General features: G+C 43.6%; 1 protein-coding gene across 1 annotated transcript in view; it reads right to left on the minus strand.

The window, feature by feature from the left end:
- Positions 1-7261: 7261 nt before the first annotated feature.
- Positions 7262-19143, minus strand: part of LOC110537579 (protein yippee-like 1) — a 29996-nt gene continuing 18114 nt past the window's right edge. Inside the window, exons 3-5 of the mRNA XM_036937538.2 lie at positions 10125-10168; positions 9884-9992; positions 7262-9199 (exon numbers count right to left, since the gene is read on the minus strand). Of these exons, the coding sequence (XP_036793433.1) occupies positions 9110-9199; positions 9884-9992; positions 10125-10168 (243 nt within the window). The 3' untranslated portion in view covers positions 7262-9109. The remainder of the gene's footprint in view (positions 9200-9883; positions 9993-10124; positions 10169-19143) is intronic.

Consider the following 19143-nt stretch of genomic DNA (forward strand, 5'->3'; position numbering starts at 1 on the left):
TTTGCAAAAAGTCCTCAACCTCATGGAATTTCATATTTTTTTCATGTAACTTTTTTCCTAAATCCAATGACGGGTGACATTTTTGATTGATTTCACTTTGAATTCAACCAAATGTAGATCCAAACTAGACGTGAAACTGACATCTGTGCCCAGTGTATAGTTAACATATATTGATAACTGCTGAACACTGACAAATTCTATATTTTTACCTTGTAAATGTATCAAATCATATGTGGCTGTAAATACTACATCATCATACTCCATCAACCAGTGTGCTTCAATAGGACAAAGTGAAAAGACTCACTCCATGTGCTACCGTTTGGAATTATAGTGTAGTGTACAATGCACTGCTGAAATATCTGGGCTGTTCAGTACATAACAATATATTCCACAAATTATCTGAATGTCATTGATACACTGTAAACTGATGCATTTCAAGCAGATATACTGGATTACTGTATCAGTTGACACGTCACATAAAAGGGATCTTGTACAATGTTGCATGGGGCAGAAATGGCATACAATACTGCGTTACGTTTTTACCATAGCCAACTGCTTTACAATACACTATTTCTGATGATTTGTCCTAGGTATGTATTGAATAAGAATAATTCAACTGTAAGACTGACATATTTCTCAACATGCTCACAACCTGCCAGTGGATACAAATTATTAAAAAATGTGTGCATGTCAAGTTATAGTCAAATACTGAATGTAAAGTTATATTTACCATCTACTATTCATTCTATTCAGCACTTCAAAAAGAACAGTTTTGACATGTGTATCTTGTATCTTTTTGCTAATGGATTTAATGGTAGTTAAAATGACTAAATGGTGACTAAACTAAATATTGTCATTGTCTAAAACATTGAATTTGCATGAACAACTCAGGGGTGAAAGATGTGTGAAACCCCAATGAATGCACAATCAAAGGTTCTGAATTTGAACATAAGATAGGGGATATTACAAGTGTTATCAGTTTAGAGTTTTGTACTTTGTTTTTCAAGTTCACCACATACTTGTGAATATAGCACCAACGCGATTGAACAAAAACTGAACAGATGTAGGATCTTAATTTGATCACTATTTTTGTTGCTGAGAATTTTCCGATACTGCAGGAAATGTAGATGAGCTTGGTAATTTACATGAATTCACAGAAAACACTCACTAACACACGGTTAAATTTCTAATATTAAGAAACTCGCCTGAGTTAGAATACCTCATGATAAGCTGTAGACCATACTATTTACCAAGAGAGTTTTCATCTATATTTTTCACAACTGTCTATTTCCCACCACAAAACGATGCTGGCACTGAGACAGCACTCAACGAGCTGTATCGGGCCAGAAGCAAACAAGAAAATGCTCACCCAGAGGTGGCACTCCTAGTGGCCGGTGACTTTAATGCAGGAAAACTGAAATCCATTTTACCTAATTTTTAACAAGAGGTGAAAATAATCTCAAGATCACCTTTACTCTACACACAGAGACGCGTACAAAGCTCTCCTTCGCCTTCCATTTGGCAAATCTGACCATAACTCTATCCTCCTGATTCCTGCTTACAAGCAAAAACTCAAAAAGGAAGTACCAGTGACGCGATCAATATGGAAGTGGTCTGATAAAGCAGATGCTAAGCTACAGGATTGTTTTGCTACCACAGACTGAAATATGTTCCGGGGTTCATTCGATGGCATTGCGGAGTTTACCACCTCAGTCACCGGCTTCATCAATAAGTGCATTGACAATGTTTCAAGCAGATCACCATAGTTCCTGTGCGCCAAGGTAACCTCTCTAAATGGCTATTGCCCCGTAGCACTCACATCTGTAGGCATTAAATGCTTTGAAAGGCTGGTCATGGCTCCCATCAACAACATCATCCCAGGTCAAATAGCCCTTACACAGCATGTTTTGGGTCATTGTCCTGTTGAAAAACAAATGATAGTCCCACTAAGAGCAAACCAGATGGGATGGCGTATCACTTCAGAATGCTGTGGTAGCCATGCTGGTTAAGTGTGCCTTGAATTCTAAATAAATCACTGACAGTGTCACCATCTAAGCATCCCACATCATCACACCACTTCCTCCATGCTTCACGGTGGGAACCAAACATGCCGAGATCATCCGTTCACCTACTCTGCTTCTCACAAAGACATGGCGATTGGAACCAAAAATCTCATATTTGAACTCATCAGACCAAAGGACAGATTTCCACCGGTCTCATGTCCATTGCTCGTGTTTCTTGGCCCAAGAAAATCTCTTCTCCTGATTGGTGTCCTTTAGTAGTGTTTACTTTTCAGCAATTTGACCATAAAGGCCTGATTCTCCTCTGAACAGTTGATGTTTATTTTTTATTTTAATTGAACCTTTATTTAACTAGACAAGTCAGTTAAGAACAAATTCTTATTTACAATGACAGCCCACCTATGTTGAGATGTGTCTGTTACTTGAACTCTGTGAAGCATTTATTTGGGCTGCAATCTGAGTTGTAGTTTACTCTGATAAACTTTTCCTCTGCAGCAGAGGTAACTCGGCCTTCCTTTCCTGTGGCGGTCCTCATGAGAGCCAGTTTCATCATATCGCTTGATGGTTTTTGTAACAGCACTTGAAGAAACTTTCAAAGTTCTGGAAATGTTCCAGATTGACTGACCTTCATGTCTTAAAGTAATGATGGACTGTCATTTATCTTTGCTTATTTGAGCTGTTCTTGCCATAAGATGGACTTGGTCTTTTACCAACTAGGGCTATCTTCTGTAAACCACCCCTACCTTGTCACAACACAACTGATTGGAACAAACACATTAAGAAGGAAAGAAATTCCACAATATAACTTTTAACAAGGCACACCTGTTAATTGAAATGAATTCCACCTCATGAAGCTGGTTGAGAGAATGCCAAGAGTGTGCAAAGCTGTCATCAAGGCAAAGGGTGGCTACTTTGAAGAATCTAATATCTAAAATGTATTTTGATTTTTCAAAACTTTTTTGGTTACTGCACGATTCCATAGTTCTGATGTCTTCACTATTATCTACAATGTAGAAAATAGTTAAAATAAATAAAAACCCTGGAATTAATAGGTGTATACACAGTTGAAGTCGGAAGTTTACATACACCTTAGCCAAATACATTTAAACTCAGTTTTTCACAATTCCTGACATTTAATCCCAGTAAAAATTCCCTGTTTTAGGTCAGTTAGGATCACCACTTTATGTTAAGATTGTGAAATGTCAGAATAATAGTAGAGAGAATGATTTATTTCAGCTTTTGTTTCTTTCATCACATTCCTAGTGGGTCACAAGTTTACATACACTCAATTAGTATTTGGTAGCATTGCCTTTAAATTGTTTAACTTGGGTCAAACGTTTTGGGTAGCCTTCCACAAGCTTCCCACAATACGTTGGGTGAATTTTGGCCAATTCCTCCTGACGGAGCTGGTGTAACTGAGTCAGGTTTGTAGGCCTCCTTGCTCGCACACACTTTTTCAGTTCTGCCCACAAATTTTCTATGGGATTGAGGTCAGGGCTTTGTGATGGCCACTCCAATACCTTGACTTTGTTGTCCTTAAGCCATTTTGACACAACTTTGGAAGTATGCTTGGGGTCATTGTCCATTTGGAAGACCCATTTGCAACCAAGCTTTAAATTCCTGACTGATGTCATGAGATGTTGCTTCAATATATCCACATCATTTTCCTACCTCATGACGCCATCTATTTTGTGAAGTGCACCAGTCCCTCCTGCAGCAAAGCACCCCCACAACATGATGCTGCCACCCCCGTGCTTCAGGGTTGGGATGGTGTTCCTCGGCTTGTAAGCCTCCCCCTTTTTCCTCCAAATATAACAATGGTCATTATGACCAAACAGTTCTATTTTTGTTTCATCAGACCAGGGGAATTTCTCCAAAAAGTACCATCTTTGCCCCGATGTGCAGTTGCAAACCGTAGTCTGGCTTTTTTATGGCGGTTTTGGAGCAGTGGCTTCTTCCTTGCTGAGCGGCCTTTCAGGTTATGTCGATATTGGACTTGTTTTACTGTGGATATAGATACTTTTGTACCTGTTTCCTCCAGAATCTTCACAAAGGTCCTTCACAGTTGTTCTGGGATTGATTTGCACTTTTCGCACCAAAGTACGTTAATCTCTAGGAGACAGAACGTGTCTCCTTCCTGAGTGGTAAGACGGCTGCATGGTCCCATGGTGTTTATACTTGCGTACTATTGTTTGTACAGATAAACATGGTACTTTTAGGCGTTTGGAAATTGCTCCCAAGGATGAACCAGACTTGTGGAGCTCTACCTTATTTTTCTGAGGTCTTGGCTGATTTATTTAGATTTTCCCATGATGTCAAGCAAAGAAGCACTGAGTTTGAAGGTAGGCCTTGAAATGCATCTACAGGTACACCTCCAATTGACTCAAATGATGTCAATTGGCCTATCAGAAGCTTCTAAAGCCATGATATCATTTTCTGGAATTTTCCAAGCTGTTTAAAGGCAGTCAACTTAGTGTATGTAAACTTCTGACCCACTGGAATTGTGATACAGTGAAATATAAGTGAAATAATCTGTCTGTACTTGCAAAGTAGATGTCCTAACCGACTTGCCAAAACTATAGTTTGTTAACAAGAAGTTTGTGGAGTGGTTGAAAAGCGAGTTTTAATGACTCCAACCTAAGTGTATGTAAACTTCCAACTTCAACTGTATGTATAATAATGGTGTGTATAGACAGTATGAACCGTATATGAATTGAAAAGGCATGTACAGCAGTAGTTGTATAGGATGAGCCATTACTAGAATATAGTATCTATATATATATATATATATATATATATATATAAGTGGGTAAAACAGAATGTAAACATTATTAAAGCGACTAGTGTTCAATTACTCTATAGTGCACAGCAGTCTCTAAGGTGCTGGGTACAGTACAGGGTGGTAGCCGGCTAGTTACAGTGACTAAGGTTCAGGGCAGGGTACTGAGAGGAGGCCGGCTAGTGGTGACTCTTTAACAGTCTGATGGCCTGGAGAAAGAAGCTGTTTATCAACCTCTCGGTCCCTGCTTTGATGTACCTGTATTGTATCCTCCTTCTAGAGGCTAGGTTGGATGAGGTCCTTGGTGATCTTCTTGGTCTTCCTGTGAAACCAGGTGCTTTAGATGTTCCCCCCATAATGCGTCGGGCTGACCACACCACCCTCTGGACAGCCCTGCTGTTGCGGATGGTGCAGTTGCCGTACCAGGCAGTGATACAGCCCGACAGGATGCTCTCAATGATGTATCTGAAGAAGTTTGTGGGTCTTAGGGGCCAATATTAATTTATTCAGCCCCCTGAGGTTGAAGAGGCACTGTTGCACCTTCTTCACCACACTGTCTGTGTGAAGAGACGATTTAATGTCGTCAGTGACGTGCACACACACACACACACAATGTCAAGACCACTCACCATTGCTAATTCAAGATCACACACACCTCTAAACCTCTACTGGGCTGTACTACTGAATTAAAAGTACATCCCACCTAACCCCCATCCCCCAAGAAAATCCCTTTCATACATACGTTCACTCTTTCCAACAAAAAAACCCACTCCACACCAATTGGCCCCGCAGACTGGAAAGAGCATGTGGTTTCTGAGGACAGGATCAACAAAAATAGAGCAGCAGCAGCAGCAAGAGAGAGGTAACTCTGCTCTCAATGTTCAGGAAGGAGTCTCATAGAGGAGTACAGTATGTGACAAAGCCAGCACTGTGCATTCATAAGGCCATTGTACATGACTATCTATAGCACATAATGTTGTGGCTTTGGGACTAAGAGACTGAAAATGGATCTCAAACTAAATTAAATGTTTGTTGATGTAGTGGTTAGCAGGTGGGGTCCGGCGTTTTAGTAACCCAGTGCCACTGCTGCATAGCTTATTAACGTTAAATACTGTATCAGATAAGTTATATTTTAAGTAGTTCAAGGGATTGTGTATGATTCTAACACTACAACAACATAATTCATTCCCTCTAATGGAATATTCACATGCAACTCAAACTTTCATGCTTACCTTCCACTGCTTTCAATGCTCTAATCTTGTCTCAAGTACAAGCCATGCATACATATCCCAACAAAGCATTTCTGTCCCTAAACAAACCACTCAAATGAATATATTAGGGAGAGACCTGACCCCTCCTGTCTCAGCCTCCAGTATTTATGCTGCAGTAGTTTATGTGTCGGGGGGCTAGGGTCAGTTTGTTATATCTGGAGTACTTCTCCTGTCCTATTCGGTGTCCTGTGTGAATTTAAGTGTGCTCTCTCTAATTCTCTCTTTCTCTCTTTCTTTCTCTCTCTCTCGGAGGACCTGAGCCCTAGGACCATGCCTCAGGACTACCTGACATGATGACTCCTTGCTGTCCCCAGTCCACCTGGCCGTGCTGCTGCTCCAGTTTCAACTGTTCTGCCTTATTATTATTGGACCATGCTGGTCATTTATGAACATTTGAACATCTTGGTCATGTTCTGTTATAATCTCCACCCGGCACAGCCAGAAGAGGACTGGCCACCCCACATAGCCTGGTTCCTCTCTAGGTTTCTTCCTAGGTTTTGGCCATTCTAGGGAGTTTTTCCTTGCCACCGTGCTTCTACACCTGCATTGCTTGCTGTTTGGGGTTTTAGGCTGCGTTTCTGTACAGCACTTTGAGATATCAGCTGATGTACGAAGGGCTATATAAATAAATTTGATAACAACCCACAATTTTTCTGTGGCATTGTGCCATGATTCCGAGTACCAGTCAGGGATGACAGGTAACACTAATACCAACCATTCAACCATTCACACTATTGCCCCTGGAACCCAGTTGCTAGGAGACCCTGTCCCACCATCTGCTGCTATGGAGATAGAGTGGGAGGCCCGGGCACAATGGAGAGCCCGGTGATGATAACCAGCTGCGGCTAATATCCTCTTCAGACATACAATGTTCAAAATGTCTAACCGTATCTACTTTTACACATTATGTACCAGCCTTTTGAGTCAGGCAGATGTTGGAACAAATGCTTTTGCTTCATGGGATAATACATGTATGCATGAACAGTTATCGGTTATGCAGGTTTCTCTGAAATCCATAGTGGTCCAACAGCTGGAAAGTCAAAATATATGTACGATACAATTAACCTGGTTGCCAGATCTGTTTCTGTTAAAGCCAGCTCATTTCTGGTTGTTGTTCATCTCAAAAGCCAAAGTTGTCTCAAGTACAAAACAAGACTGGCAACCAGGTGAGTATAAAACGTACTTTGGCCTTTTTCTTCAGATCAATCAAATAAGAATCTTTATTGAGTCCCATATATTGCCATTAACTTTCCTTCCTTTACAAAAGACACACGAAAAATACATTTTCAAATAGTAAAAAAGTAGGAAATCTAACTGTCCCACAAGGTGTCCCAAGACAGACAGCAGAGCATAGATAATCATCAATTGAATAAATAAATAAAACATTGAATATGGCTATTTACATGGTGTAATACAGTTTATCGTTATATAATAATAATGCTTATGTTCATAGTGAATATACAGGTATTAACATTGTAATTGTCTCAACCAAACAATGCATTATCTCACAGAGAAAGCCCAGGGTTCGACAGTGGCTCTGGGCCAATCACAATCTTTCATTCTGCAACTTCCTGATACAAGCAATCTAGGCAGGTCCATTGTTTGGTCAATGTATTGTTGATGGGAGAGCCTTTGGTTGTGGTGCTGGGATGTGTGACACCCTCTGATTGGGTATTTCCACTGTCAGTCACATTCTGTTGATTTCAATTGGTTTTCCTGTTCCAGACTGTAGAAAGTTAATTTTAACTGTTGGTATTTTCTCTAATCTCGTAAAATCAGCAAAACAAATAAGCAAGGAGGCAGTGGAGGAGGCAGAATCAGGTAAACAGAGAACTACCAGTTCACAAACATCAATCTGTGAAGCTCCAGAATTAGCTATAGAAATAGATCTAGAATCAGGTAACCCTCTCCATATCTTCACCTCAACCACTAGGGGGGAAACACAACACTAACTTTAGATCAGTGTCGAGACACAAGGCACTCCACTTGCCTCATTTCATCATCAGTTTGCATCACCGTTATAATGCCAGCTTTGAGCATTATTTTGAAACCGAAAAGAGCTAAGGGTGTCTCTTTTCCAAGGTGACATGAAAACCTCCTGCACTCCGCCACTGTTCATTGTACACATCACCATTACTGAAACATTTACAGAGGGTGGTAACAGCACACTCAGAAAGGCAAAAGGACGACAACTTGAGTGACACCTCATTGTTAAGATTGCTACCATTGATTGGAATTGAGGGGTGAGGGAGGAACTAAAAAGCTGCTACCTTTGAACAAAGGGAGTAGAAGGGGAGATTGTCCCCAAACACCAAATAAATTCATAAATAAATCAATACCTTAAACTCATGCTCGAATAAATAAAAAAACAAAGAACAGCAAAATATGTATTTTTCCAGATGAACAGTCAAGCAGTTTTCTGACAATCAGTTTCAATCCCTCATAGGGAGTTTTGGACGATTTCAGGCTACAAGAAGTCTGGTGATTCTGGTTGATTGGTTGTGTGGTTTGTGTCTTCCATGTGTGTGTGAAGGTGGAAGGATCCACATAGGGTAGTGAGGGTGATCGTAGGCAAAAAATTAAAAAAAACATATTTTCACCTCATTGTAGTGTTGGTGGGTCTTGGGGGAACATCCTTGTCTGTCCAGTACGACGTTCATTGTCCATCTCATTCACCCCCCAGATAGACCATTACCTATGACCTATAACACTTAACCTGTGGTCTCCTGTCCACCCTGAGGCCTGGGACAAGCATCAACATGCAGTGTGAATACAAACATGTCTCTGAGCCACTGTGTGTGTGCGTGTGTGCATTTCTGTATATTCTGTACACTGGAAATGATTTATCATTCTTGTAAACACACAAGCACACATGCACACACACGCCCTTACACCTATGTATTGTGGGGGTACATGAACTGCATGTCAGGTGGATAGGGTCACGTGGATGAGCTAGCAGTAAACCTTATTGGTGAGTCCAACACTGAGCTGTGCCCTACAGCTAAGCCACGCCTCTCCAACACTCTAGGTCTGCCCACTCAGTCCCAGCCATTGTCCTTGATCATGTGGGCCAGCTCGATAATGAACTTCCCCTCCTTGTACTTCTGACTGCTCTCAAAGGCATGCTCCTGCGGAGATTGGGGGGGGGGGGGGGGGATACAGTGGGGGTAGAAATAAAGGGAGAAGAGGATAGAAAGAGATAGAGAGAGACAGGGACCGAGAATGGGAAGGAGGGGAGAGAGACAGTCACAAACATTAGTGAACGGATGAAACAAGCATTTTCATGAATGTAAACAGTGCCTTGATGTTTTCTATCTGGGGTAATCTCTCTTGTTGTTCTATATGTAATCTCAGTGTGAGTGATTGTGTATGTGTGCGCGCGAGAGTCAGTAAGTGAAATTGAATTGTGTGTGTGTGTGTATTTGAGTGTGTGAGTGATTGTGTGTGGGAGAGTGCAATAGTGTGTTTCTGTGCTGATTATCCCCCCATTGATAAGTGTACTAGGTCAGCAGCAGCACCTTTGGCAGTGTGACAGTGCGGGAACATCAGGCCTCGTGGATGATATTAATAATAATATCACACAGATGGCAGCGCCATAAAACACCACAAGGCCGCGTACCGTCCGGGTTTCTCTCCCTAACCTCCACCCAAGCACGCACGCACACACGCACACACACCTTAACCCACATAGTTAGCCACAAAGCAGAGTCAGGGACCCCAGCAATGTGGAGCATTTATGTCTATAGATGTGTTATACACCTATATGTATACAGAACTGTTTGTAGGGGATTCCTATGTAATTAGCAACTCACGTATTTCCAGCCCAGTGTGGTTTTACAGTTTTCACAGTAGATATCAGCAACCGCATGAAGCCCTGTCAACAGAACCCTCTCTTCTGCTAGTCCACACCCCACGTTCACCCTGAGAGGGGGGGGGGGGGAGGAATAATGTTATAAATGGAGAGAAAGGTGAAGAAATGAAAGAATGAGAAATAGAGAAAGAGGGGGTGTCAGAGGAGGGATGAAGTGATAAAATACGTGCTCAGGTACTTACACTGAGTTGAACAGGTACGCTCGGCCTTGACTTCCTTGGAAAGACTGGACGAGAAAAAGAGAGAACAGGATGAGAAAAGCCATACATTACTATCACGGGAGTAGACATTTAGAATGGTCGGTTGTTTTTTTCATTTGTCTTACACAGCTTCAAAGCAGACAGATGGTATAGCACGTTCCTAAAACAAAGGTATCCCATTCTCTATCCCACTCAGAAAATATTGTTTATATGTTCATTGTTGTTAACTCAAGCACAGATAAGTAACTTTGTTCAAATTTGGCACACAGAAACATGAGGCCATGAGTAACTTGGTCAAAAAGATTGGCGCTGCCATAAATAGTCTCACTTAAACCCTAATATTTTTTTCTTTATCAATCTACACAAAATACCCCATAATGATGAAGTGAAGAAAGGTTTTACGATTTTTTTGCAAAAAAACCTGAAATACCTTCTTTACATAAGCATTCGGACTCTTTGCTATGAGACTCGATTGTGCTCAGGTGCATCCTGTTTCCATTGATCATCCTTGAGATGTTTCTACAACTTGATTGGAGTCCACCTGTGGTAAATGTAATTGATTGGTCATGATATGGAAAGGCACACACCTGTCTATATAAGGTCCCACAGTTGACAGTGCTCGTCAGAGCAAAAAGCAAGCCATGAGGTCGAAGGAATTGTCCGTAGAGCTCCGAGCATCTCTTGCATCGAGGCACATATCTGGGGAAGGGCACCAAAACATTTCTGCAGCCTTGAAGGTCCCCAAGAACACAGTGGCCTCCATCATTCTTAAATGGAAGAAGTTTGGAAACACCAAGACTCTTCCTAGAGCTGGCCGCCCTGCCAAACTGAGCAATCGGGGAGAACGGCCTTTCTCAGGGAGGTGACCAAGAACGCGATTGTCACTCTGACAGAACTCCAGAGATACTCTGTGGAGATGGGAGAATCTTCCAGAAGGGCAACCATCTCTGCAGCTCTCCACCAATCAGGCCTTTATGGTAGTGGCCAGACGGAAGCCACTCCTCAGTAAAAGGCACGACAGCCCGCTTGGAGTTTGCCAAAAGGCACTTAAAGGACTCTCCGACCATGAGAAACAAGATTCTCTGGTCTGATGAAGCCAAGATTGATCTCTTTGGCCTGAATGCCAAGTGTCAGGCCTGGAGGAAACCAGGCACCGCTCATCACCTAGCCAATCCCATCCCTACGGTGGAGCATGGTGGTGGAAGCATCATGCTGTGGGGATGTTTTTCAGCAGCAGGGACTGGGAGACTAGTCAGGATCGAGGGAAAGATGACTGGAGAAAAGTACAGAGAGATCCTTGATGAAAACCCACTCCAGGACCTCAGGCTGGGGAGAAGGTTCACCTTCCAACAGGACAACGACCCTAAGCACACAGCCAAGACAACACAGGAGTCGCTTAGGGACAAGTCTCAGAATGTCCTTGAGTAGCCTAGCCAGAGCCCGGACTTGAACCCGATCGAACATCTCTGGAGAGACCTGAAAATAGCTGTGCAGAGAAGCTCCCCATCCAACCTGACAGAGATTGAGAGGATCTGCAGAGAATAATGGGAGAAACTCCCCAAATACAAGTGTGCCAAGCTTGTAGCATCATACCCAAGCAGCTACATCTGGTAAGACAAGGGGCAGGGGGGTGTGTGCATTTGTCAATAACTACTGGTGCGCAATGTCTAATATTAAAGAAGTCTCGAGGCATTGCTCGCCTGAGGTAGAATACCTCATGATAAGCTGTAGCCCACACTTTCTACCAAGAGAGTTCTCATCTATATTATTCGTAGCCGTCTATTTACCATAACAAACTGACGCTGGCACTAAGACCGCACTCAACGAGCTGTATAAGGCCATAAGTAAACAAGAAAATGCTCGTCCAGAAGCGGCGCTCCTAGTTACCAGGGACTTTAATGCAGGCAAACTTAAATCCGTTTTACATATTTTCTACCAGCATGTGATATGTGCAACCAGAGGAAAAACAAGATCAAGATCACCTTTACTCAACACACAGAGACGCATACAAAGCTCTCTCTCGTCCTCCATTTGTCAAATCTGACCATAATTCTATCCTCCTGATTCAGGCTTGGTGGTCAGATGACGCAGATGCTACGCTACAGGACTGTTTAGCTGGCACAGACTGGAATATGTTCAGGGATTCATCCAATTGCATTGAGGAGTATACCCCCTCAGTCACCGGATTCATCAATAAGTGCATTGATGACATCACCCCCACATTGACCGTACGTACATTTTCCAACCAGAAGCCCTGGATTACAGGCAACAACCGCACCGAAGGCTTGAGTTGTCGCTTTTCACTAATCCGGACGCTTATAAGAAATTCCGCTATGCCCTCAGATGAACCATCAAACAGGCAAAACGTCGATACAGGACTAAGATTGAATCCTACTACACCAGCTCTGATGCTCGTCGGATGTGGCAGGGCTTGAAAAATATTACGGACTACAAAGGGAAACCCAGCCACAAGCTGCCCAGTAACGAGAGCCTTACCAGACGAGCTAAATGCCTTTTATGCTCGCTTCAAGTCAAACAACACTGCAGCATGCATGAGAGCCGTAGCCAACCTTTAATCAGGTCAACATTCACAAAGCCGAGGGGCCAGATGGATTACCAGGACATGCACTCAAAGCATGCGCAGTCCAACTGGCAAGTGTCGTCACTGACATTTTCAACCTCTCCTTGACCGAGTCTGTAATACCTACATGTTTCAAACAGACCAACATAGTCCCTGTGCCCAAGAAAGTGAAGGTAACCTGCCTAAATTATTACCACCCCATAGCACTCACGTCAGTAGCCATGAAGTGCATTGAAAGGCTGGTCATGGCTCACATCAACACCATAATGCCGGAAGCCCTAGACCCACTCCAATTTGCATAACAGATCCACAGATGACACAATCTCAATCACACTCCACACTGCCCTTTCCCACCTGGACAAAAGGAACACCTATGTGAGAATGCCATTCATTGACCACAGCTCAGCATTCAACACCATAATGCCCACAAAGCTCATCACTAAGCTAAGGACCCTGGGACTAAACACCTCCCTCTGCAACTGGATCCTGATGGGCTGCCCCCAGGTGATAAGGGTAGGCAGCAACACATCTGCCACACTGATCCTCAACACTGGGGCCCCTCAGGGGTGCTTGCTTAGTCCCGTCCTGTACTCCATTTTCACCCATGACTGTGTGGCCAAGCACGACTCCAACACCATCATTAAGTTTGCTGACGACACAACATTGGTAGGCCTGATCACTGATAATGATGAGGCCGCCAATAGGGAGGAGGTCAGAGACCTGGCAGTGTGGTGCCAGGACAACAAACCTCTCCCTCAATGTGAGAAAGACAAAGGAGCTGATCATGGACTACAGGAAAAGGAGGGCTGAACAGGCCCCTATTAATATTGATGGGCTGAAGTGGAGGGGGTTGAGAGTTAAGTTCCTTGGTGTCCACATCACCAACGAACTATCATGGTCCAAACACACCAAGACAGTTGTGAAGAGGGCACGACAACACATTCCCCCCCCCCCCCCCCCCCCCCCCATGAGACTGAAAAGATTTGTCACGGGTCCTCAGATCCTCAAAAAGTTATACAGTGGGCATACTTGGGCATCTGACCATAAGGCACTACAGAGGGTAGTGCATGTGGCCCAGTACATCACTGGGGCCAAGCTTCCTGACATCCAGGACCTTATATACTAGGCGGTGTTAGACAAAGGTCCCAAAAAATGTGAAAGACTCCAGTCATATACTGTTATCTCTGCTACCGCACGGCAAGTAGAGCACCACGTCTAGGACCAAAAGGCTCCTCAACAGCTTCTACCCCCAAGCCATAGTATGTACATAGGGCAGCAACCTCTAAGGTGCAGGGATGAGTAACCGGGTGGTAGCCGACTAGTGACAGTGACTAAGTTCAGGGCAGGGTACTGGGTGGAGGCCTGCTAGTGATGGCTATTTAATAGTCTGATGGCCTTGCGATCTAAGCAGTTTTTCGGTCCCAGCTTTGATGCACTTGTAATGACCTCGCCTTCTGGATGATAGCGGGGTGAACAGGCCATGGCTCGGGTGGCTGAAGTCCTTGACGATCTTCTTGGCCTTCCTGTGACACCGGGTGCTGTAATGTCCTGAACGGCAGGCAGTGTGCTCCCGGTGATGCGTTGGGCTGTCCGCACCACCCTCTGGAGAGCCCTGCGTTTGCGGACGGTGCAGTTGCCATACCAGGCGGTGATACAGCCCGACAGGATGCGCTCAGTGGTGCATCTGTAAAAGTTTGTGAGGGTCTTAGGGTCTGTTCACCACGCTGTCTGTGTGGGTGGACCATTTCACATTGTCAGTGATGTGTACGCAGAGGAACTTGAAGCTTTTCAGCTTCTCTACTGCGGCCTCTTCGATGTGGATGCGGGTGTGCTCCCTCTGCTGTCTCCTGAAGTCCACGATCAGCTCCTTAATTTTGTTGACATTGAGGGAGAGGTTATTTTCCTGGCACCACTCTGCCAGGGCCCTCACCTCCTCCTTTTAGGTTGTCTCGTTGTTGTTGGTAATCAGGCCTACCAATGTTGTGTCATCTGCAAAATTGATGATTGAGTTAGAGGCTTGCGTGGCCACGCGTTCTTGGGGGAACAGGGAGTACAGGAGAGAGCTGAGCACGCACCCTTGTGGGGCCCCTGTGTTGAAGATCAGCGTAGTGGAGGTGTTGTTTCCTACCTTCACCACCTGGGGGCTGCCCGTCAGGAAGTCCAGGACCCAGTTGCACAGGGTGGCGGTTCACGTCTGTGGACCTGTTGGGGCGGTGTGCAAACTGAAGTGGGTCTAGGGTGGCAACTCAATCATAAAGTTTGCAGATGACACAACAGTAGTGGGCTTGATCACCAACAACGACCAGACAGCCTACAGGGAGGAGGTGAGGGCCCTGGCAGAGTGGTGCCAGGAAAATAACCTCTCAATCAATGTCAACAAAACAAAGGAGATGATCGTGGACTTCAGGAAAAAGCAGAGGGAGAACCCCCCTATCCACATTGACGGGACAGCAGTGGAAAAAGTGAAAGGTTTTAAGTTCCTCGACGTACACATTAGAGACAAACTTAAATGGTCCACCCACACAGACAGTGTGGTGAAGAAGGTGCAACAGCGCATCTTCAACTTCAGCAGGCTGAAGAAATTTGGCTTGTCACCCAAAACTCTCACAAATGTTTACAGATGCACAATTGAGAGCATCCTGTCAGGCTGTATCACCGCCTGGTACACCAACTGCACGGTCCTCAACCGCAAGGCTCTCCAGAGGGGGGTGAGGTCTGCACAACGCATCACTGGGGGCAAACTACCTCCAGGACCCGATGTCACAGGTTGGCCAAAAAGATCATCAAGGACAACAACCACCCGAGCCACTGCCTGTTCACCCCGCTATCATCCAGAAGGAGAGGTCAGTACAGGTGCATCAAAGCAGGGACCGAGAGACTGAAAAACAGCTTCTATCTCAAGGCCATCAGACTGTTAAACAGCCATCACTAACACAGAGAAGCTGCTGCCTACATACAGACTCGAATCATTAGCCACTTTATTAAATGGATCAGTAGTCACTTTAAATAATGCCACTTTAATAATGTTTACATATCTTACATTACTCATCTCATATGTATATACTGTATTTTATACCATCTATTGCATCTTGCCTATGATGCTCGGTCATCGCTCATCCATATAATTATATGACTGACATATTCTTATTCCATCCCTTTAGATTTGTGTGTATTAGGTAGTTGCTGTGGAATTGTTAGATTACTTGTTAGATATTACTGCACTGTCAGAACTAGAAACACAAGCATTTTGCTAAACTCGCATTAACATCTGCTAACCATGTGTATGTGACCAATACAATTTGATTTGATTTGAGCTGTTCTTCCACAAATGAACTTTTAACAAGGCACACCTGTTAATTGAAATGCATTCCAGGTAACTACCTCATGAAGCTGGTTGAGAGAATGCCAAGAGTGTGCAAAGCTTTCATCAAGGCAAAGGGTGGCTACTTTGAAGAATCTGAATATTAAATATATTTTGATTTGTTTAACACTTATTTGGTTACAACATGATTCCATACGTGTTATTTCATAGTTTGATGTCTTCACTATGTAGAAAATAGTCAAAATTAAGAAAAACCCTGGAATGAGTTTCTGTGTCCAAACTTTTGACTGGTACTGTACCTTTAACCTTTATCAACTCAAGCTTTTGTGTGTATTTTCTACAACTACAAGGGAACTCCCAGGAGGCACATAAAATTACAAGCCTCCTTTTGACTGGATGAGCCAGAGCTCTGCCCTACAACATGGCCATAATGAAAACAGACTTGAGGGAGGAGGCTTTATGACTGGCTGCTTTTCCTGAGGGTAGTGTGCTCGCACTGTGACATGTGGGAAGCTTTGTAGCCACCAGGTGTCATTCATGAGGGTGATGTACACAGAACAGGTCTGCACTGGGCAACTGCCACATCACAGTCATAGTCAAAGGGACAGATGGCTGTACTCCACACCAGAAACTGAACACTAGCCAATCAGGACAGGGCTAGAGGCTAGAGCCCAGACAAAGGAAGTGTGTTGACCCCTGAATGAGACCTAGTGGTGTCTTTAATACCTGCTGGGACAGAGGTTATGATGAGAGAGTGGAGCTGAGAAGTGGCTATCTAATATACTGCAGACAAACCTCTATGGTTTAAAAAGCAGCTGCCTTTAAAAAGTAACAAATCCATGTGAAAAGGGCCTGTGGCATCGATAGCCCTCCTTTTCCTGTAGTCCACGATCAGCTCCTTTATCTTGCTCACATTGAGGGAGAGGTTGTTGTCCTGGCACCACACTGCCGGGTCTCTGACCTCCTCCCTATAGGCTGTCTCATCGTTGTCGGTGATCAGGCCTACCACTGTTGTGTCGTCATCAAACTTAATGATGGTGTTGGAGTCGTGCTTGGCCACGCAGTCGTGGGTGAACAGGGAGTACAGGAGGAGACTAAGCACGCACCCCTGAAGGGCCCCCAATAGCACAGACAGTGAGACAGACCTGCCCAGCAGCTCCAACTTTCATTACATAAGACAACACGTTGCACCAAACACCTTAGTTAGATGTAAAATTGCGCAACAAAAACATCTTCGGCAAAAACATCGAAAATTAATTACAGATTTCATGAGTTATCTTAGATTCATTCTGGGGATTTTGAGGAAGTGAAATAGGCTTCCGCATCTACAGTGTCTTATGGGGGACAAACATCATTAACCAAATGTGGAATTGGTCAGGAAACACACTTCCAAGACTAAAATATATATTTTGTAATGAGCAACAGAAAAACACGTGTGCCAATAGGCTTGTTCAGTGGCTCTTTAACACGCACACACGCAAACACACTTTTCCTCCTACATACACACACTAACTCTCATTCCTTCCTTCTTTCTTTCCCTCACTCTCTTTCTCTTTGATTCTCACATACACATACACAAAATCATCCATCCACACATACAGTTGAAGTCGGAGGTTTACATACACTTAGGTTGGAGTCATTAAAACTATTTTTTCAACCACTCCACAAATGTATTGTTAACAAACTATAGTTTTGGCAAGTCAGTTAGGACCTCTACTTTGTGCATGACACAAGTAATTTTTCCAACAATTGTTTACAGATTATTTAACCTTTAACTCACTGTATCACAATTCCAGTGGGTCAGAAGTTTACATACACCAGGTTGACTGTGCCTTTAAACAGTTTGAAAAATTCCAGAAAATGATGTCATGGCTTTAGAAGCTCATGATAGGCTAATTGACATAATTTGAGTCAATTGGATGTGTACCTGTGGATGCATTTCAAGGCCAACCTTCACACTCAGTGCCTCTTTGCTGGACATCATGGGAAAATCAAAAGAAATCAGCCAAGGTATTGGAGTGGCCATCACAAAACCCTGACCTCAATCATATAGAAAAATGTGTGGGCAGAACTGAAAAGGTGTGTGTGAGCAAGGAGGCCTACAAACCTGACTCAGTTACACCAGCTCTGTCAGGAGGAATGGGCCAATATTCACCCAACTTATTGTGGGAAGCTTGTGGAAGGCTACACAAAACATTTGACCCAAGTTAAACAATTTAAAGGCAATGCTACCATATACTAAATGAGTGTGTGTAAACTTCTGACCCACTAGGAATGTGATGGAAGAAATAAAAGCTTAAATAAATCATTCTCTCTACAATTATTCTGACATTTCACATTCTTAAAATAAAGTGGTGATCCTAACTGACCTAGGACAGGGACGTCATGCTAGGATTAAATGTCAGGAATTGTGAAAAACTGAGTTTAAATGTATTTGGCTAAGGTATATGTAAACTTCCGACTTCAACTGTATGCTATCATTGCCCTCTTTATTTTAGTCTGACACAAACATGCTGCTTCCATGGAAACTGTGTGTTTGCAGAGTGAATCCAGTCAATCTGATTTGATGTGCTGCTGGCTTACACTAAAAGCCCACTAGTGTCTATGAAAAGCCGGGAGAGGCCGTGTGTGTGTGTGCGTGTGTGTGTGTGATATTAGGGAGCTTTGTAGTCAGGGATATTATCCAGGATGCTCTAGTCTAGAGAGTTCCAGGAGGGGACAGTATGCTGATCTCTCTCGTCCCTCTCTTTCATGGTTTCTTTTGCCTTCTTCATTTCTCTCATAGTTGCACACAAAGCTAAATGGACTAAGGGCTATCCCTTGATCCCGCCATGTGGGTTAATTAAGTCAGGGCTATATACTGTGTTTATGACCCACAGTTTCTGTGCCCTCATACTCACAATTGGAAACAACTGGTGGAATAAAGTGAACCCTGGTCATCCTGGTGCAACACGATGAACATCTGATGTTATGGCAAGCAAAGGAGCAAATGGAAGCAATCACGTTGAGGCAGAATCTACTCTCGGTTGCAACCGTACAGACACAAACACACTGAGGCCCTGCAGTAGATGCTAGGCAGTGTGCCATCAGTAGGATTT

Source organism: Oncorhynchus mykiss, chromosome 12, assembly GCF_057628025.1.
Source record: "Oncorhynchus mykiss isolate SJ-2025 chromosome 12, ASM5762802v1, whole genome shotgun sequence".
NCBI lineage: Eukaryota > Metazoa > Chordata > Actinopteri > Salmoniformes > Salmonidae > Oncorhynchus > Oncorhynchus mykiss.